The sequence below is a fragment of the Halichoeres trimaculatus genome, unplaced genomic scaffold, assembly GCF_033239565.1.
Source record: "Halichoeres trimaculatus isolate MK-OKI-2021-1 unplaced genomic scaffold, fHalTri1.1 fHalTri1_scaffold_14, whole genome shotgun sequence".
Taxonomy (NCBI): domain Eukaryota; kingdom Metazoa; phylum Chordata; class Actinopteri; order Labriformes; family Labridae; genus Halichoeres; species Halichoeres trimaculatus.
The window spans coordinates 29,734,316-29,756,235 of record NW_027437192.1 but is presented as its reverse complement, the minus strand read 5'-3'; the positions used below and the strand labels follow the sequence as shown (position 1 = coordinate 29,756,235).

The following is a 21,920-nucleotide window of genomic DNA, read 5'->3' as shown; positions in this document are numbered from 1 at the left end:
ACAATACACCGTCTGTGAGCAGCCTCATACAGTACATATCTTTAGCATAAGCACTGACTCTTACATTGTTTTGAAAGATTTAATTTCAAATTTAGGTTTCCGTAAAAAAGCTTCATCTTCAAATAAAATTGTGGAATCTGTTGGGAAAAAAGCCACTTACTCTTTAACCTTTGCTCACCTCCCACATATCAGACTCCTCTACCTTAAAGAGGTAAAAAAGAGGAGTGAAAACACCTTCTTCTTCCTCCACTTTATATTTAATACCTTCTTCTTTATTGATTCCATATCACAGCTTCGCCTTGTCTGAAGTCCAGAGCTGGCAGCTGCAACACAAGCAGGAGATGAGCCCCCTGGGGTGCTCAGATTTCACTGGAGATAGGCCCTGTCATAGGTGTGAAAGAGCCTTGGCTTTCTAACTAGGTCAGCGTTTGATTTGACATTCATTAGCAGAGGGCGACCGCTGGCCTGCGTCTCCCTAAACTTCATGGGCCAAGAAGGAAAAAACCCTCCACACAGCACGGGCTGCGTTAATACTACATGGATGGGATAAGTGTGTCTCTGTCATCCAGCTTCTGATCCCAGCCTACTTTCCCACCACAGGTAAAGAGACCCTGCCTCTCCGGATCATCTGTCATCTCTGTAAATGCTTTGTCGTAAGCACTGATGTTGCCATTCCTGGGCACGGGAAACAGATGGTGGTGTTAAATCTGAATGATGTAGTACACGTCCCTGGTGGACTTTGTTTTCTTACATCGTCATTACTCTTCTGGTCCTCTGTGATAGATTAGGAGGAATCTAGTAGGACATCAGGAGTAGCTGTGGAGGTAATACGTGGAGGGGTTGGAGGCGGCTTTTCTTTTCTTCGCCTGTTTCTCGCACGTTTTAACTCATCCTGACTCTCTTTAAATGACTTTTTGGATGCTTCTTTTGAAAAAGGCTTTTTTCATTCATTCATTCTTGGCACAGGAATAAAAAGGTAACATCCTGACAAATTGCCCCCACACAGAATGCTCTGATTTTACAGACGCAGCAGTGATTTTACAGACACAATGCAATGAAAGTGGAGAGAGGAGAAAAGCCGCACTACCTATCCCTTTTTTTTTTGGTCATTCTCTGTGAAATGAAGCCGACGTAATTTCAAATGGAAGAACTCCTTATGGATACACTGGTGATTGCTCTTGTGGTGGCTGATTGCAGAGCTATCTCCAATGCCGACCCCCTGCTGGAGCGCGACAAAGACTGACAAAATGCTCCGTGGCACAGATTTGACTTCACAAATGAGACTTCTTTCTGGCTTTAAAATGACCGTTTATGCCACTTTGATGCATTCTGGGAAAGAAGTGCTCCAGGGAAAATCTGCATGAGCAAGTTGAGTCAGTATTTTTTAAAGCAGATCTTATTGTTAAAGCGCTACATCTGTGCATGACTTTGTTATATTTTATTGAAGGGACATTACATTTCTGAAGCTTTTGTTTGCTGAGAGAGAACAGGGACGGATAGAGAGGAAGACTGATGTAAATCCCGCCCCCCTTCCCCTCAGACAGTCTAATTCCCGCCACAGCACCTGTCACTCACCCTGACAGGCTGTGTACCACGAAAACAGCATCTAGGTACCCAGCATCTGTGAGGCACCGCAGGCGTTTCAGAGGCAGACAGCTAACACAGCCAATCTGTGCTAAGATCCCACAAACACACTGATATTTCTATTGTACTAAATGGATGTTGTCTGCCTCAGGGTGCACACACAACATCAGCAAACCTCAAAGAAGTCGCAGTGATGAAGTCACGCTGAAGAATGTGTCGTTCCAACTGTGTTTGAACACGTTTTTTTGCAGAGATGATTGCTAACATACTTCTTTTGTGGCATAAGAGCAGAAAAAAAACTCCTCAATTATCGGGAGATTTTCTCATCCTGTGGTCCTCGTGTGGATGATAGATAGGAGCGAGGTGAAAATAAGGCAGAGATGATGAATGAATCACATGAGTTTTTCCATCTAATTACTAACAGATCTGGAGCTATTGTAGCAACGGTATCTGTAAATGTGCAAAATGATTTACAAATGCATAGAAAGAGTCACAACTCCGTGCAGACATCCACCAATATTTGTGAATTGATCCAGAAATATGCAAACAGACCTGAAATAGATAAAATAAGTAAAAGCGTTCACATGAATCCACAAATGAGTTGCTACAGTTCTGCAGCAGTGCTGAATTTGTTGATAAAAATTACGAGGATAGATGTTTGGCAACATTAAATTTCATTGAGACAGACAAAATGGTTCATACACAAAAAAAAAATTCAGATGAGCATATGTTTGGTTTTTGCTATTGATGTTAATTAAAGATTAAAAATAGATCCATTGTTTTCACAGAACAAGCATTTACTTTTGACATGACTTACAGTAAGGATCACACTGCAAAAACACTGATATCTTGTTAAGTGTTTTTGAAAACTTAAACTTAATATGAGCCAGATTCACCTGACTAGTCTAGAAAAATGTCTTTTTTCAAGTTGTTAAAAGACAAAAATTAGGTCTGAATTGCTTATAAAAAGTGAAAAAAATCTGCCACTGAAACAAGAGAAAAGTTACTTGCATCAAGATTTTATTACTGTTTTAAAGAGATTAAAAAAATATATATAAAAAAAATTATATATAAATATATAAAAATAAATAAATAAATATATAGATTATTTTACTTGTTACAAACAAGTCAGACCTCATTATTGTCTTTAAATAACTTAAAAACAAGACATTTTTTCTGGACTGGTGAGTTGAATATGGCTTATACCAAGTATAAAAACACATTTAAAAAAAAAAAATCTTAAATAAGCCAAAAACACTTGATAAGATTTTTCCTTTTATAACTCCACTTTTATCAAATGCGAGGAGAGTCCATGATCAATTATTTCACTAAAGGTATAATTTTAGGTATTTTGCCCAAAACTATAAATGGCACAAAGCACAAAAATGTGACCAAATCTAAAAAAGCTGCCACAGTTCATAATTTCCTGCCATTTTTGAGATCAACACATGCATAAAAACTAAGACTCCTTGTGAAGTTTTAATGCCCTGAACTGTGACTCACAGGCACAGGTTGCCAGGACATGCCTAACTTTTCTCACACAACATAATACTCATTAATATGAACAAGTAACGCTTGGCCAATTGAGTGTTAAAAAGTAAATTCATATATTATGTGACGCCAGTGAAGTGACTGAGCTAACAGGCTAATTAACCTGAAAATGAAGCTGCTATAATAACGGCTCCATATTTACTGAGGCAGAGTGGCCCTCAGAATGGATGTACACTCATACTCACGCAGGGATCAGCATTTATCAGTTTGAACATGGGTTGAGGGTGTGATAAAATCCCACACAAGGCCTGAGTCTGTGGATGCAGTTTTCATGTTGGAGGGAGCTCTGTAGTTTGGTTTGTCACATCTGCTGCTGACAGGTTTAAAAAGAGTGTGCCCATGTTCCCACCTCTCTATGCTCCCATGTTTTTAAGATTTTTTTCTTCTCAATCTGGTTTTGTTTTTTCGACTTGAGGAAATGATGAGGATGAGGAAATCTGCCCAAACCCTTTTCAATCAGCCTGTTTCATTTTTCTTGGAATGATTGAAACTGTGACGATTTCTGGGCTGTGGCTACATAGGGCTGACCCTCTGCCAAATAACACAGCTTAATTTCTCCCTACCTCTGTTGCTGTAGTGGTGATCTCCATCTTCTGAACTGTGTCATGCTATTTCCTAAACTCCATGGGTAAAGCCTGAAACGTAAATAGTTTGGAACGTGCAGGTATCTAAAAGCTGTGATTGATATAAAAAGGGAAAAAGATTAAAAAAAAAAAATCACTTCATTAATGTAACTCAGACTGTACTAAGAAATGTGTAATGGTTAAATCAGTTTTATATCATGATGATTAAACTCAGCTAAATTAATAGTGACTCAGCTTCAAAATGTTGAGCGTACCTCATTCACATGCTAATTATACTGATTTGCTTATTGTTCAGTTTACTGTCCATGCTGCTCATGTGACTACTCAATGTGTTTAATTTTAATGGTGGACGCAGACTCTGCTGTGATTGCTGGTGTCCTTATAAAGAGCGGTTTTGTTTGTAGGAACGACCAAAACAACGAACGAAATGGACAAGAACAGAATTCGAAAGCTCAACTAGTCACAGAGCAGAGCCTGCTGTTGGCTCAGCTTGTGAAGGAGAATAAAAGAGTGTTAAGAGGGAAACTGGGTCCCTGGATCACAGCATGAGGGAAGAGGCAGACTTGGGAGCTCATCGCCCTACAAATCTGTTATGTCTCATCTCATATGTTAATCTCACATCCTGTAGTTCAATCTGGTCTGTAGTTGTCCTGTCTGGCTTTATTTTGTGTCCCTCTTTGTCCGGTGTCTGTTCGTCTCGTTCTGCCATGCAATTAATCAAATGTCTCCTGTTGAACTCTATTTACTTCAAGTAAGTTTTGGCAAGGCTTACCTGTGAATTTAAGTTATTTAGTGACTCTTAGGTTTTTCAGTACTCACTGAGGTTTTTGTTTGTTCCTGTTCTTTGTTATTTGTGACTTTGTGTTCTCACTTTTATTTCAATAAATCAACCTAAGCTTCAACCAGTTGTGCTCCTGGATCCTTGAAGAAATTCTTGTCAACATCAATGCATTGTTTCTGCTCTTTGTGCTCACAAACCACAAGTGTGAGAAGCCAGAGCAGAGATTGCAGCCCACAAGCAAAGGTATTCTCAAACAGTGTTGAAGGCTATGGCTGTTGATATCACTTACTCTGATATCAATAATTGTATGAATGTTAGAAATTTCTCATGCTCCTTTACTGGACTGTTTAGGGGGTGGATTAGCAGCTACACAGCTGTCTATAGTGGCAGAAACTGTGTTTAGCATGTTTGGCTTATGAGGCTTCACCTCTCTTAAGGCCCATATATGCTCAACGTTACGTACGGATACGGACAGAGCTTTCTGTCTGTGCTCTGCGTTCATTTTAGCCATATTTCTGCATGTTTCCATGAAGCTTATGGATATGGACCAAACGGAGCAGTACCACTGGAAACCATGGGGGCAGTGTTGCTGTTACCACCCGATGCAAAGCTTTAGGGGCCGTTTACACGACAATGATCTTAGGATGAAAAGCAAAAGTTTTGTTGCTTTTCAGCCCCGGGTTTACACGAAAACAGCGTTTTAGCCGACCTTAAGCTCAAACTTTTGAGAATGACCTCTAGAATGGGATTTTTCTGAAACGCCGCCAACACAGCTGCCGTGTATACAGTTAGCTGGCATTTCCAGTGAAAACGCTGACTTCACACTCCACTTACTGCGAGCACATACAACAAGATAACAGTACCGTTGTTATGATCTTCACGGTCTACCATGTTGAGCTTGTGCTGCTCAATCTACTGAATCTACTGACTGAGCTGATTTGCACATCTATTGCTCTGCTTCTGCTCTTAGTAGGGGTGTAACAGTACACAAAAATCACACTGCAGTACGTACCTTGGTTTTAGGTTCACAGTTCGGTACATTTTCGGTACAGTAACAACGCAAAACCATTTGCTTGTTTAGCATGTTTATTAAACCAAAAACTTGCCATTATACAGTGAGGGAGGGGGGGGGGGGGGGGGGGGGGGGGGGGGGGCTCTTCAAGCTCCGGTTGGTTGTTAGCAGCAGCCGTGATGCACAATTCAGACACAAGCTCCTGTGGCTACAGAAGCTCTTTGATATTCATCTTCTGATTGGCTCACTGTGAGACGTCACGTCCACATGATATGCACATGATCGCAAAGCATGAATCACAGACCACTTTCCTCATGAATACTAAAACGCCTTCCCTGCTCAGCCAATCATAGACAAGTACTCACGTGAATATTAAAGAGCCATGTGCAGCGGCTAACATAAACTTACTGTACTCCTTTGAATACAGCACTGTACCGAACCGAATTGCCTTATGGAGCGGTTCGGCATGGATACGTGTACTGTTACACCCCTAGCTCTTAGTATTCACCAATACACCAGATGATCGGCTCAACTCTACTTTAGTGGAAATCTATCAAAAGCTGCTTCCGGACAAGACAGTTATAGCGCCACCTACAGGCCTGGCATGCTTACCACAGCATTTTCAGTCTCTCGGCGTTTCTGTGTAAACACAATTTTTTTCAGCGTTTTTAGATGGAACGCTGTTGTGTAAACGGGCCTTCATGAGACACGAAGAAGAAATTACAATGGCAGAACTTCCGTGCCGTATTTAATAGCCTCACCGACCATCGCCTGCTACAACGCTGCTTCGTTTAGGTCTTTTATGCAAGCAGAACATTATTAATACCTCCTCCACAGTTGCCATGCTTGTTTTTGAGTTTCGTTGTCATAAACTTTTGACTCTGGGCTGACCCCCCTGGTGGACGTACTGGCCAATGCAAAGGCATCTTAACATCTTCCTTCCTCCCTCCTTATAGCAGTTTAACGCCTTAGGAGCTCTCTTGAGGCTTAAGACGCTTTGAAAATATTTTTTATCTTACTGAGGAAGAGTTTTGAGAAAAATATTAAAAACCCAAGGAATTTTACGATTTTTCCAAGAATGACGTCACTAAGAGCCACTTTTGGCCTAAGGATGCTTCCCCAAGAGTGGGCCTTTCTTTAGTAATCTTAGGGTTTTGTTCAAGGGACACTTAGAGGTTGACATTCTTTGGTTTATGTTGAAATGCTTTCACAGCTACAGCCACACACGTGTCTGACTCTCTTTATACTCCATTCATAGCTTTCAACCTGCTTTCAGCCTGCTTCAACACAGCATATTATGTTTGTCATTGTGAGCAGGCGTGCTGACAAAGGCTTACAGCTCAAAGTTTCAACACACCTACGCACAGCCTCTAAGCTTTCACAAAACTTTAGACGGAAGTGAAATGCATAATTGTGGGTCTTGAACTGAATCTTTTGTCACAAACTTTAACTAATGAAGTGAAATCTCCAGCTGCTAAACTGCAGGGCTGCTCAACTGACCAAAACGGGGATCATCATTTGATGTAAATCCATTCCAGCTGCTCTGCTTCTTACTTATTTTATTGTATCCAGTGTTTATTACTAAATTATTTGATGTTATTTTCTGAAGTTTTTCTCTTTCTAACTCAGTCCTTTGTTTGTGTTGCATTCTGGGTGATATTTGTCTGCCTGTATTTTCAGAATTAGATAAAACATTAAAGACGGGGAGGTTACAATGCTTTGATATTGTTCTCTGAAGGAATTCCTCCTGATGAACTGTTCATACATCATTCCTCGCAGCTCTATCAGAGGCTTTTTTTATGTTATTAAAACTCTAAGTTGTCTTTCTGACTTGAAATGGGACTTCTTCCTGGAGTTTTGTGTCTCTCTAAGCAGTGACTCCCTCAAACATAAAAAATCCAGCCACTCTCCTTTTTCTCTTTAGCCGTCCCTTGTACTAAGATTTACAGTTGTTCCTCAGGGATGCGTCTGCCCTTTAAAACACTGTCACACGGCTCGCCTTGTGCCCTCAAGCCTCCAGGATCCAGCCTACGATATACCAAAGCAAGATGCGCGAGTAGGTGTGAGGTGTCAGCAGCCAGCAGTCTCCGAGGTGTCAAGTATGAAATAACGCTTTGATCACACCCGGGCTGCGAGAGACGACCTCGCTGTGACCTCCCCAAGTGTCCAGCCAGGGCTGTGCCACAGCTGTCATCCTTCTCATTTCCCTACAGAGACGTCACCTTCTCTGCTAATAAAATTAAAGGGCCTCTGCACACACGCAGCCCTCTCCAGCCTCCTTGACCTTAGCGTTTGATCGGTACCGACGTGCTGCAGCTTCAGATGGCTCTCCTGAGAAGACGCTCTCTGCTGCCTCTCCAGAAAAGATGACGGCTCAGTGCTTAGTGTTGTATAAACACGCTAAGAGGAGGCTGTGATCTGGGAAGTGGCGGACCCACTGCCATGGCTGTCACACTGAGGTAGTGTTCCACCAGGTTCCCCCAGGCGTCTGCTCTCTTCTGAAACATGGAAATGTTGCAAAATGTCCTCAGGGTATCAAAAACATCTTTTTTCGCTCCAGTCTCATGTCTTAGGACTATGAACGCCTTATTTGCCTTTCAAATTGAATTATGTCTAAATGACTCAATTCTGGCTGCTCAGTGTGACAGACTGTGTACAGTATAATTACGCAGAATGTCTTGTCTAATTTGGCAGTTGTTCCTATAACAAGAACAGCATTTTGCTCCACTTAAATCCAGCAGAGAACAGTACAAATTTAATCACTGCCACTGCCCAACAGTGAGAGAACAAATGCTGTGTGTACAGTACTCCAGCTCTGCATTTTAGTTAAACATGAGCGTTAGTCTGAGGAGAGTTTCTGTGCAGTTTGGACGAGTGTATCCTAATCTCTAAATATGGGCATGTGTGTACCTCTAACTCATAACTGCTCTGCAGGGAAGGGTTTACATTAAAAGCCAGCCTGTCGTGACTCGTGACAAAGGAAACACACCAAGGCTCAATTAAACCATGAGGTCATCACAAAAGGATCTCCTAACCAGAGAACCGGGCCTCAAACAACAAGGTCTGCCTAAAGCTCCACCCGCGACAGGACTTTTTAGAGAGTTGGCCAATCAGAAGGAAGGGGGTTTGTGAAGTAGGAGCCTTAAAGAGACAGCAGCTCAACAAAGTGTTTCAGACAGATGATGAAATAAGGATTTTCTGAAACACAAGTGAGAGAAAAGGCTACCAGAGAGGCCCCAGGGAGACAGACTAAAAAAAGCTTGCATCAATACCATCACTCAGTCAGCAAATTTCCTCCTTCGCAATATCAACCATCTCTGCCTTTCTGTCACACCCACCAGCACTGACATCCTCGTCAATACCCTGGTCACTTCCTGTTTAGACTTTTGCAATTCCCATCTGGTCTACCACTCAAGCTTCTCCATAAACTCCAACTGGATCAGAACTCCTGTTCTTCACCATCTGCACTGGCTACCAATCCAAGACCTAATTCACTACAAGATTCTCCTCCTCACCTTCACGGCTATTAATAACCTAGCACTGCCATATCTTTCTGATATCCTTCTCACCTACACACCTTCCAGGACTCTCCGATCTTCTTCCTCCATGCTCCTCTCTACACCTCCTGCCCATCTATCCTTGATGGGATCCCAGGTTCTCAGCTGTGCTGCCCCCTGTCTCTGAAACTTTCTCCCTCAAACCATCTGGAACATTACCTATCTCGCCACCTTCAAATCTCCACCTTAAAACTCATTTGTTTTGATTAACCTTTTCTGTCTGACCACACCATCCTCACTTCTGCAGCTTGTTGTTTTGCTATGTAATTGATTATGTTCTTGTTTTTATAAAATTTTACTTTTGCTATGTAAGGGGACCTTGAGTGTCATGAAAGGCACCCACAAAAAATGTTATTATTATTACAACATTCCCTCTTTAAGATAGCAAGTTGGTTTAAAAACATGAGTGGATGAACATGTTAAATGTTTTTCAGAAATGTCAAAAAAATAATCATGAATTCTGCCAACCATGTCAAAAAATCTGCTTTTCTTTACACTTATCATTGTTACACACCCAATCAAAACTATAAGACCAGCTGAAAAATTGCAAGAATTTTCATGTTGCACGGCTTGATCTTAGGAAAGTTCTAAGATGATTTCCAAAATGCAGAAAGAAGAAATGGAAGTGATACAAGCAACAATTGAGCAAGAATTAATGGCAAAACCAAAATTGCACTCTAAAGGCTGGTCATCAGCCGATCGAAAGTTTAAGATGATAGTTAAAGAAAAAAAAAAAAAAAAGTCAAAATAGTAAGTACTCAGTAATAACAGGTAACTCCACCATTCTTGGTGATCACATTACAAAACTGTTTCTTCATGCTTGATTGGAGTGTCTCCAGGAGGCTGTGTGAACGTTGCTCCAAGTGGTGAAGGTGTCTTCATGGAGGATCATCCCCTGTATGGACCTGATGTCACTTTCTGTGAATGCCCCTCTCCATCCATCCCCAAATGTTGTCAGAGTGATTTAGATCAGGGGAACATCAGGGTGGTCCAAAGAGTGAGCTGATTCCTCTGGAAGAAGTCCTTTGTCAGGCGCCCATTGTGACCTGCAGCGTTGTCCTGTTGAAAAACCCAGTCATTCCCACACAGACCAGGGCCCTCAGTCATGAAGGAGGCCCCCTGCAACATCTCCACAGAGCCAGCCGCCGTTTGACGCCCCTGACCAACCTGAAGCTTCATTGGTCCATTGAAGGAAAAGCCCCAGATGATGACGCTTCCTCCACTGTGCCGCTATGAAAACATCTCCAGTGGGATCTCCTGGTCATGTCAGTGATGTTGAAGCCATCAGGACGTCAAGGTTCAGTTTTTTCTCCTCAGAGAATCAAACTTTCTTCACCTTTCAGTGTCCTATGTTTGCTGCTCTCTGAAAAAGTCCAAACGGCGAGTTTGTGATGTTGAAGGAGACGAGGTCTTCAAAGACGTTCGTTCTTAAAGCTCTTCTCTCTCAGATGGCGTCTGATGGTTATTGGGCTGCAGTTGGCTCTTACTTCGTCCAACCTCAGCAAGGATGGCGTGTTGTGAGAGGCCTTGCTGATGCAGCTCAACAATCCGTTGAAGTTCAAAGTGAGAAAGATTTTTAGCCTTTGCCATCAGGACATCATGACAGAGAGAATGCCTGACAGAAAGATTTTGTCTTTTAAAGGCTGTGGTCTTAAACTTTTGATCAGCTGATGAACAGACTGTGTCAGTTTCATTGTTGTTGGGATTAAATTTCCCACTCAGGTTTTTTCTCTCTAATTTCTTCTTTTTGCATTTTAAAAATCTACTTAGACCTTTCTAAGATCAAACAGTAAAAAATGTAAATTTGCAGTCTTCAAATTTTGACCAGGGGTGTGTACACACAGAGCATGATGTGGATGTGAGCTAATATTCTCTATGTGGACAAATATTTGAGCTTCCTGTTTCTGGAGGAATGGATGTTTTATCTCATTCTCTTATTTGACATTGATTTAAACAGGATTTGTGCGGCGGTCCACTGACGACTGTCAAGGTCGTCCGGAGAACAAACTCATCATCGCGTAATAAAAGGCGGTAAGGGTTTATAATTACCTGACTGACATCCCCCCTTTGAACAATCGTCCTGTGCTTAATTTACTCCACTGTTATGAAAACATATCTCAGCATTAATTTAAGTCTCAGAGAATCCACTGATGCAGCATTACGGTCTTTTTTTAAGAGCGCAGGCCTTTTATAAGCAGCCTCTTCCTTCCCTTTGTGTTCACAAATGGCAGGCCTGTTTCTAGCATAAGCCATCGGGGTAATACCCTGACAGAGAGACTGTAAATTGTTCTGCTTGTTATCCTCCGGCAACTGAAATCCTGCCATGCAGTCAGAGCGCAGATTGGTGACTGGGAGCTCCTTCGGCTTCGAGAAACATTGTTAGTAGACTTCCTCTTCGCACACACACACAGGCACAGGCACACACACTCTCTCCTTCTTTCTCCCTGAGGCCCTGCTGCAGCTGGGACCTGCTCTGACTTTCCTCGAGCTTACGGTGAGAATAATGCACCTTTGTCCATCAGGAAGCTAAATGTGAATGTGAATGTGAAGAGAAGCTCAAAAGGACTTTCAGTTGCAGGATTGACTGCGTTCTGTTAGACGTAATAATTGAATCATCTTATGATAGTTTTCTGTACACAGTCCATGTGCTGCCTTCAGTATTTACAGACATTTATGGACTTCCCGTCATAATGTATTCAATCAAATGCTGATGGTATCACAGAAATACTAGTTTAAGCTCTTGATGTACACATGCACAACATCAGCCTGCAGGAAGAGTAACTTTTCAACCATATTCAGGACACAGGATGCTCAAATGAGAGGAGAAGTAAGTGAATCAGCTGTCTCTGGAGGCGCAGGCTCCCATGTCTGGCTCCTATTAGTTGCTTTGTCTCCTGCCTGATAACAGACATGAAAATCTCTTTGAGTAAACCCAGCCTCCAGCCTCTACATGATGGACTCCATTTTTCTTCTTCTCCCCCCTGCACGCTCCCACCTTCAGCAGAACAACCACCCCCCCACCATTATTCACGAGGCTGCTTTTAAAACAAATAGCTGCAGGTTCCTGAGGCGGACCGGCTTCCCCCCACCCGCCGCCCGCCTTCCTCCTCCGGCGAGCATCTCTGCACCTAACCAGCAGCACATCAAGAGACACTGCTCAGTGTGTAACACAGGGCGAGGAGTGCATGTTTGTGTGTGTATGGGTTGTGATCTGGCCCAGTGAAAAAAACAGAGATAGCACAAAAGATGGATGAAGCCTGGGTGACATACATCCTGACACCTCGACAGAAGAAAACATCGACCACCCTGCTCACAAAAGCCAGAGGACAGAATGATGTTTTCTCTTCAGTTTTCCAGCTGCTGCCAATACAATCCAATATTTTGACACACTAAACGCGGGGACAATCACTCTTTCTTTGAAGTGAGACAGGCAAGCGTACATAAATGTTGCACACTGTGTGCTGATGGAATATAGTGGGACGTCAACAAACCAGAGCGAAAGCCTTTGACCTTGTGCGGCTTGAAGAGTGTGATAGCTCCCTGGATATAAGGAAATCAATATTCTGCATTTAGCTGTGCAGGACCCTCTGTTAAATGGAGCAACATACCAAGAGGAGACCGTTTTTTTCCTACATCATGACAAACACAGTGAGCTAAATGCACATTAACAGAGGTGGGGGACTCTAGCCGCAAATTTGAAGGCTTGAGACCTACTAGACAAACACTGATCAAAGACTTGACTTTAATTTGAGACTAGACTTAGATTAGAGACAGATGACTCAAAAAGACTTAAATATTTCCTTTTTTGTGTGATTATCTTAGAAATTATTTTTTATTTTGAAAAAAAAAATGATTGGATGATTTTACAGTGTCAGCTCAGAAGCAGCAGTCATAGAGGTGGGTAGAACAACAATAACTTAATTTGGGTTCAAGGATTGTGTTTTTGATTACGGTATGAAGAAGAGAGCAGTGGTATGCAAAGTCTGCAGCTCAAAAATCAGTCACATGACCACCGCGTCATTCTACTTCATCTGTTACCACAAAACCCACTAAGAAAGGTAAGCTACGTAAATGTGTCTTTTAGCCAGCTGTTACGAAGCTATCATTTCCTTAAAGTAACATAGCTTCAGTAAAGCGTACAGTTAAAGTGTCTTTGTCTTACTCATTGGCTTGTCAAATGGGTCAAAACGCTCCTAGAAAGACAATATTTGCTAACATGAATGCTAACATAGCTCATCAAACTAGTTTTTATTACTCTTAGTGAACACAACATTCAAACTGGGCCCATTCCCGGATCAGTGCCAGTAGCAGCGCACACCCGGTGACTCTCACTGTCACTTTGTGAAAACACTCACTGCACCAGACTCGGCATGTTAGCACAAGCCAATCATGGTTATTGACACATACCGACTTTTTCGGCCTGTGTTGCTCTTCAAGTGCCTAAAAGTGAGTGAAAGTCAAGCCAAGCTTCACCCTTGTTTGGGAAAAAGCTTAAACTCTTTGGTATTTTGTTTGACTTAGGTTGGGTTTGTCTTTCTGGGTGCTATGTTTATGGGGCGCAGTTAAGGCTTGCCTTAAGTGGGTGGCCTGGGTTCAAATCCTTCCTGTGGCCTGTTACCCTTCATGTCGTTCCCCATTCGTACCGTGTTTTCTGCTCTATCCAATTTCCTGTGCTCTTCATTTAAAGGCATAAAAATCCCCAAAATAAAACCAAGCAGACCAGTTCAGTTCATCTCAGTACAGCGCGCATTTTGTGGCGTTTCCACTGACTTATCCCAGGACAGATCCCCAAATAACCGAGACGAGCTGTCCCACTTTTTGGGACCCTTTCGTGCCAGACTGAACCGATCCGCTCTCGGAAGGTGGAGCTACAACACTGCAGACCGTTGATTGGTCAAAAGAATCGTCACTAAACATGCGAGTGCATTTCTCTTTGCGGCACACACAGACTTCTCTAAAGCAAAGCTTGATTGTACTTTGTACCAAAGAGCTACATGCCAGTTACAGAGAGGACAAAATGCTGAATGTCTTTCATCTGTGCTCTTTGTTTACTGTGTCGCGTTTTTCTTCTTCGCTAGATTTTTTTGCGGGGTAAACTGTGTCGCGTTGCTACAGTGCCACGCCATTATTTAGCAGCTGCGGCTTTCGGTATCCAGCTTACACGCCGCCTACCATGAATGGGCACAGTTTGCTGTGGAAACGCAAACAGGATCAGGCTTAACTGTACCAAACTGTGCCAAACTGTACTAAACCAAACCAGACTTCCTGGTGGAGACGCGACAAAAGTCACTTGATCACTGGGTAGTTGCGGTTGGCTGATATAACCATGCTTGCTCTCTGACCAGAAATGTCCTGATACAGCTAAAGCAACAACATACAGGCAGATGAAGGGGTTGAGGCTGATACAGACACTGACATACACCTATAGAGGTCTGTAGAGGATGACTGAGCAGGATTATTGATGTAAAAGTTGACATTCTATCTTTTTAGGAAAATCCTGTTAACTCTTCATTGAAGCTTAAGATATGTGTAAGATAAATGTGACATTAAACAATATTCCGTTTTTTTATATGACGACCAGGCAGACAGCAGGGCACCAGACACCCAGGTGTTGATATTATCATAGTGGACACTGCTTCATTAATAATGACATAAGTTATATTGTTTTTTACTGATTAAACTATTTATTTTTTTACTTATTTATTTATTTAATTCTGAAAGTTTCTGAAAGCCATGAAATGTAGGCCCCATAAGATTCACTTAATAACATAAATACGCACAATAATAATTTTCGACAGTGACTTGGTATTTGCTTGTCACTTGCACATGAGTGACAGTCTCATCTCTGCCAAATACATCAAAGATAACAAGTAACATCTGATTCCTTGTAAAAACATAAAATATGAACTTGAATTCAAAAACAGAGACTTAAATGAGAGATTCCTTCCACCCTGACTGACTCTTTCAGGAGTTAGAATTTTAATGTCACATCCCACCTGTCTGAGTCAACCCTTAAAGGACACCCTTAAAGGTCAGTGAAAACATTTCACACTTCACAAAATACTTTCATTAACAGAAAGTGTTCTTAAGAGTTTCAAACGGGGCAGAAAATGAGCACAGATGACTCCTAACAGCTCATGCACCATAATCCAGCTGCTCTAAATCCAAAAAATCTCAATTTGACCTCATATTCTCTTCCATTTCATTTAGCCCAAATGGTGAGACTGAAGCAAATCCACCGCCTCCAAATGATCCACATAAACGTGTCCTTTACATCTACAGACACCACTTCCTCCATTTGTATCTTAATGCACTGATCCAAGCTGTTGGGAAACTGCTGACATGAGTTTTTCTTTCCTTGTGTGGACTCTTCATCATTTTGCAAATGCACTTGTGTTGATTTTAGTAGAAGAGATTCTGTTTCTTCACTTTCACTGCTGTCTCAGTCTGCTCTGTTAAATATGCCGACAGCAGACTGCTCATGTTTGCAGTTGGTCATATGTTGCTAACTTTTCTCCATCTATGTGAAATCCTGTGGGGGATTTATTACCAGACATTTGCTCGATTAAAAATCGAGCAGACGCGGAGGAACAACAGGATTCATTTTGGACTTGCGTGTGGCACTCTGTTAACTCTAAGAAGAAGAATTATTCCCTTCAGCTCGTTTTCACCAAATGTTTAGAAAGATTTCCGTCTTTTAAGCGTCTTCCTCTTCCTCAGCTGGTTTCTTTCTCTGCCTGACTCCCGTTGGTGCTGGGCTGGTTTTGTAGAGTGTTTATTTATCACAGATTGTTGCTTTATCTCTCTGCCCAGGCAAAGAGGTTGATGAGAGCAGTGAGCCCAACAGTAAACTTGTAGGCTGTAAGACCACAGCGATGTGCTGGAGGTAGTTAAAATACTCAGCCTGGCTGAGGTCATCTGCAGAGTCAGGTGGTTTCTCAACAACTGCTCTGTTACTGAAGAAAGACTCTAATAAGTGTTGTCTTCTTAAACCAGGGGCGTCAAAATCTGCTTCTCAAGGAAAATATTCTCCATTAGGGGGCTTAATATGGGTTAAATATGTCAGGGTTTTTTTATGTCAGGATCAGGATCTGGATTTTATCAGGACTGTTTTTCATTGACAGACTATTTTAACCTGCAAATATCATTTGGCCACAGTATTTGTCGTTCTGCATTCTGATCATTTTTTTGCACTTGTTTTTTCTTTTCTACACCATTTTAAAACTTTAATATGATCTTTTTTGAACCCTCACATCCTGATGAATTCATTCTTTTAAAGACATCAGCTGCAAGAGTTGGACAGAGCTTTAAGTAGCCTATGCACAGTCCAGATGTAGTTTCGTGAGATATTGCTGGATATATGTAGCTTGGCTTAGTTTGTGCACTGGTTGATGATTAAAAACATCATTCATTTTTGTGCCATAATTAACCCTATTTTGTAGAACATCTATCAGAACACATATGTGATACATGAGTTTCAAAAACCTCTATTGTCATGGCAGTATTACTGTTTTGTTGTAATCACAAAAGTCTCCATGAAGCCTGACAAAGAGTTCCTCTCCTCTTCTTCATGTGTGTGCTTTGGGGAGCCTTTTCTTGTAGGATTGCACATTTTTTTTCTGTTTTGTACAGGAGTACATACACAAACAATATTGTTTTTACAAACAGCAAAAGGAAAAGAGATAAAGAACAGAAGAGAACTGGATAAACATGTCAACTTCTTAACTCCTTTCGCTTATTTTGTAACTTTATTGTTCGTTATCTGTCAGTAGAGTGTATTGGACACACGGCTGCCATGAAAACACCCACCCATTTTTTTTTTTTTTCCTCAAGAAAGTCATCATTTATTTTCAAAAAGGTGCAGAAAGGATACTATCTAAACTTTTATGCGTATCCTAAAAAAAAAAAAAAAAAAATTCAAATTTATTTTAAACTTTACAAAAAAAAATGCAAAACAGCCTAATTTATCAAAGTAAATACAAAAAAAATACTATAAACAAAATTACATAGCAATATTTTTTGTGGATTTTTTTGTTAGGAGGGTTAATAAACATCTCATTTTGAAAAAAGAACAAAAAATAATTTTCTGGGGTTTTTTATGGGTCAGGCTTTACAAGGTTAATACATTGAAAGATGAAAGCTTAGGACGGTTTCACTTAAACTCATTCCCTTTGTTTCCTGTACGTTACATTGGAAATATGTGTTTACTTGAAGGGTCATACACAAGAAAAGCTAAGTGCTTAAGGAGTAAAAGCAAATAATAAGGTTAAAGGATCCATTCTACTGGTTTAAAAGGATCAATTTGATGTGTCATTTTACCTTACGTACTCTAAGTTAAAGCACTCTGGTCTGAGGTTATCATTTAGTGGAACTAACAGTGAAATGTATGGACATAAGAGTATATCTTAAATAGATATAAAGAAGTTTCTCTCATAATTTTCTTAGGTCTCAACATTATTGCAAGGGTGTAATTGTCATTTTTAAGAGCCAAAGTCATGTTGAAGTTGTAGAAAATGTTCACATTTCCTTTATTTGTTTATTTCAGCTCTTATGGAGTGCCCACTCTGTTCACAGATGTTGAAGGGAGAGTCTGGAAATCAAACTTTGTGAAGCATCAGTTAAGGAGTCAAATCCACAATCGATAGGAGACTCTATAAGTGTAGTTGACAGACACATACAGTTTTTAGCCTGTGAGTCAAACGTGCACATTGCTCCCTGATGCTTCCCTCATAAGTCCATGAAATAAAACATGTTTTTCTTATATGTCCTGGGTGTAAAATGTACGCTGCAGAACTGTTGAATCTGAACACATTCACAAACATACTGAGCTTCCAAAGTCTTATGTGGAAAAACAAACAACTTACTTCTGTCCTTGATTGCTGTAGTTGTTGTCATAAGATTCGTAGCCTTGGTCGTCGTAAGCTGTTCCGTAGCCGTCGTCGTATTCCTGCAGAAACACAAAGACAGAATGCAGCCGCTTAGATGATGTTAAGAGGAAAAAAAAACAACAAATATTTTAAGGATTTGATGAGAGAATCAGTGCATTATCATCATCCAGCATAAAGCTCCTGTGAGCTGCACTTTCCAACTTTGAAGCTTGAAGCAAGCTACAATAAGTTGTGACCCAGACACCGTTCAGGAACTGGATAATCATTTCTGTCAGTATGGAGCCTTTTCTTAAAATGCTGTTTCAATCAAACCCTTTCTCAACAAAGAAAAAAAAACAAGAACTGTAATTTATAGGAGCCTTCATCTCTGCACATATTTAGGTCAAACTGCTGCTTCTGTGCTGTTGCTACAGCAGCTACGACAGCAGCCCTGCCCTTGTCTCTGTGTCAGCTGACTGACAGTGGGATGTAAAGACTCTCGCTGAGGCAACGTTTCATCACCACCTCAAAGGATGAGCCTTGAACATCTGTTTGTGCTCCAGCAATCTGCCACCCCCAGCCCCCTCCTCCTCACTCCACCCAGGCCCCCGCCAAGAGGAACATCAAAGTGAACCAGTGCCGCACCCGTCCTAATTTGGGATAAATGGGACTTATGTTCCACAAAAGGCGTCGACCCCTAGCGACACATCTCTCATCCCCCACATACTTCTTGGCTAATTCCATCTGCCCCTGATTTGCATGCTTGAAATGAATGTCTGTAAGATTTAGCACATGGAGAAAATGCTCATCACATCCATGTTATTATTGAGGACCTAATTCCTGATTAGAAACATGCTTTTACCAATGACCGCAGTTGAATTGGCTCTTTTATTCTTAATCCTCTGGAAACGGAGGAACTACATGTGACCCTCAGCGCAGAGGACCGGCTGCATGAATACTTCCTCCTTCTCCAGATAAAATGGCAGGTGCATAACAAAACACATGTTTCTATGCTGGAACCTTGCCTTGTTCATCCCACTGGGCTGCTCTAAAGACTTGTTTGTGATTCCTTTGTTGTTTGCATGTTTGTGGGAGGTCTGTTGGTTTTTGTGAAGGTCCTTGTCAGTCCCATTCTATTTGTCTAGAGATGGCTTGAAGGGAATTCAACTCCCTGCTGGCATTTGTAATTCAGCAGCTACAAGAGCTTTTGCAAAGTCAACAATTCCCCAAGCTAATGCAAGGACTAAGTTTAGTCAACAACTGTACTTTTGACGATATTAAAGACCCCGAATGCCTCTTTAAACAATGTAAGCAACAGTTCTCAAAGAGCGGTGTCAGAAGGGATGTAATTATGAGCACTTTCCAACACGCACTTTGATTTCTAATTTTCAATTATAACCTTTTCCACCACAGAGACACTGGATGAAGACAATTAGTCTGCTTTTAGAGGAGTTTGTCAAAGATTATTATTACAACACTGTAATCAGTGGCAGTGGCGAACCGTGAGTACTACAGCTGGGCCTTCACCTCAGCCCTCACAGCCCAGAAAAGAAATCATCGCGGAAAAAAGTAGTTGACAAAGAACATTTTCATTGAATAAATAAAATGAAAATAAAAAAGAGGCTTTACATAAAACAATGACTAACATTATTAAGTGAGTTTACAAAACTTACTTAAATAACCTAAAATTATGAAGAAAATGTCTTTGGTTTTTATCTTTGTCAATCTGTGTCATACATAAACTCGTTACTTTTACCCATCGAGAGTCCTGGCAGGCTGCCAACACTCCTGAATATGGAGGGAGTCTCCCATTTTTTAAAACCCTTTTCTGGCTGTTCTCCTGGCTTATGATTTCTCCTAATTGTCCCCCAACTTTAAATATACTCCTGTAATTGCTAATATTTTTTGAAAGTGAATCAAGTCCCGTACTTGGGCGTTATATCGGAAACTCAAAAACCATCCACCCCCTCTCTCTTAGTTGGTTTGATCCAAAGACGCTACAGCAGACCTAGAACAGTAGAGAGTTCAGGTGGAGGAGACAGACTGTGCCAGTGGAAGAGAGGAATCATTCAAAACAAATTGTCCCTTACAGTGCCCGTGATAGATGAAGTATTACGACGTAAGCACTCGCACGAGCGCCACCAGATGCAATTTTTACTCGCACACGCTGAAAAAATGCTACCAAGCTAGCCACAACTTCGCTCTTGTCCTCTGCCATTCCTCTCACCGCTCTCACCACTCTGCCCACTGTTCGGACTTCACGAAGGCCTACGCTCCTCTGTTTTTGTCCCGCCCCCCAAAAAGTCAAATCGTGATTGGTCAATTCTCCTGTCTCTCTCCAAACCAAAACACATAGCCAGGCCTTCGTGAAGTCCTAACCACTTAACAAGCCAGCAAACCGGGCTCCGATAGAGATAACATGTTTCAGGACAGTAACCCTTTCATTGCTGAAGTGAACTTTGCAGAACACTTAATTTCAAAACTTACATGATGTATTAAATGTATTTTATTCAACTAAATGAGAAATTATATATATATATATATATATATATATATATATATATATATATATATATATATATATATATAGAGAGAGAGAGAGAGAGAGAGAGAGAGAGAGAGAGAGAGAGAGAGAGAGATGATACGTATATTTTTTGGTCCAGATTTTTTTTAAGGCCTTCTCTGAAGGCCTAGAAGTCCCTGAAGGTTCCCCACTGATCAGTGGAGAAAATAATGTTTAAGGTGTAAGTGACTAATAGATTGATACAGAAAGGCTCTCCACAGAATGTAAACATTTGTAGCCTCTAATCCTTAAACTAAAAAACAAAGACACACTAGTTTCACTGTCAGTTTTAAACATTTCCCAGATCAATAACTTCTATATTTATCTCAAGCTAGTAAACACTCATGTGTCCAGAAGCCTCCTCCACTGTTGCCTATAAAGTTGTCATCACTGAGACAAGTGATGTCATAGACAAAATTACCCACCATCCAAACTTTACTGGAATATATATTTGGACCAGACCTGATTGTACCTTTGGGTAGAAAGTGGCCTGGTCCCAAATATACCCAGGGGTGTAAAATAGACTCTTCCAGACCAGACCCCCAACCTCACCCCTCTTGGGCTAAAGGGTTTAGAGTCAATGAAGTGTTTGATTTGATGGGGAATAACCACTGTGAATACAAACAGTACATAAAACATAGCATGATCAAAACACGTCCATCACAATGTACAATTGTACACATAAGTCCATTTGAAATATTAAAGGCTTCATGGACTCTATAGATATAATGTTTTTTGGGGGGAATTCTAAGAAATGCTGAATCAAAGTACTTTGCGTTTACTTTTAATAATGTATGAAAAGCAGTGTTTTTCCTAGAAGAAAAAGGAGTTTTGGTTATATATTATTAATGTTGAACAATGGAAGACAAACTGTATCACTAGACAAAATGTACCTGGGAGTATAATCCAGCCTGTGCCACTTTAACCCTGGGTTAAGTCTAGATGGAGGGGTATAGTTTTGGCTTTTCTTTGAATGAACAGAGTAGGATGGTAGTGTTTGATAAAAATGCTGGGACAGTAACCAAAGCCACAAGTTTCTGCCTCCTTTCTTCTTGTACAACTTACTGAGCGTGCTGCTCAGAGCAGCCTGCAGAGAGATACAACAACAAACCAGGGTCTGGAAATTTACACATGTTGATTCAGCATTTGTTTTTAAAATGTGAAACAGAATAATAGCACATCTAAATGGAACTACATTTTATGAGCCTCAAACTGTATTTGCATATCTGCTTGTGATAAAGTGTCTCTTATGCACGGCTACATCATGGACATTTTTATATTCTTAGGGCTGTATAGTAGTCCGCCCCAAAGACTGAGCCAAATAAAGAAAAAACCTTGGAAGATAGAAATGAAAAAAAAGAAAAAATGAAACTTCTTATTGTCCATTTATACTTTTATATTGTCTAAACAGAGTGGCTGCT

The 21,920-nt window shown here is 41.0% G+C and overlaps 1 protein-coding gene across 2 annotated transcripts in view; it reads right to left on the bottom strand.

Moving 5' to 3' along the window:
* khdrbs3 (KH domain containing, RNA binding, signal transduction associated 3) overlaps nt 1-21,920 on the bottom strand; it is a 203,156-nt gene that overhangs the window by 17,566 nt on the left and 163,670 nt on the right. For both annotated transcript variants that reach the window (XR_012599499.1, XM_074686039.1), the window contains exon 7: nt 17,934-18,016. Coding sequence is in view for 1 of the 2 variants with exons in the window: in XM_074686039.1 (XP_074542140.1) it covers nt 17,934-18,016 (83 nt within the window). In the remaining variant the exon portion in view is untranslated. The remainder of the gene's footprint in view (nt 1-17,933; nt 18,017-21,920) is intronic.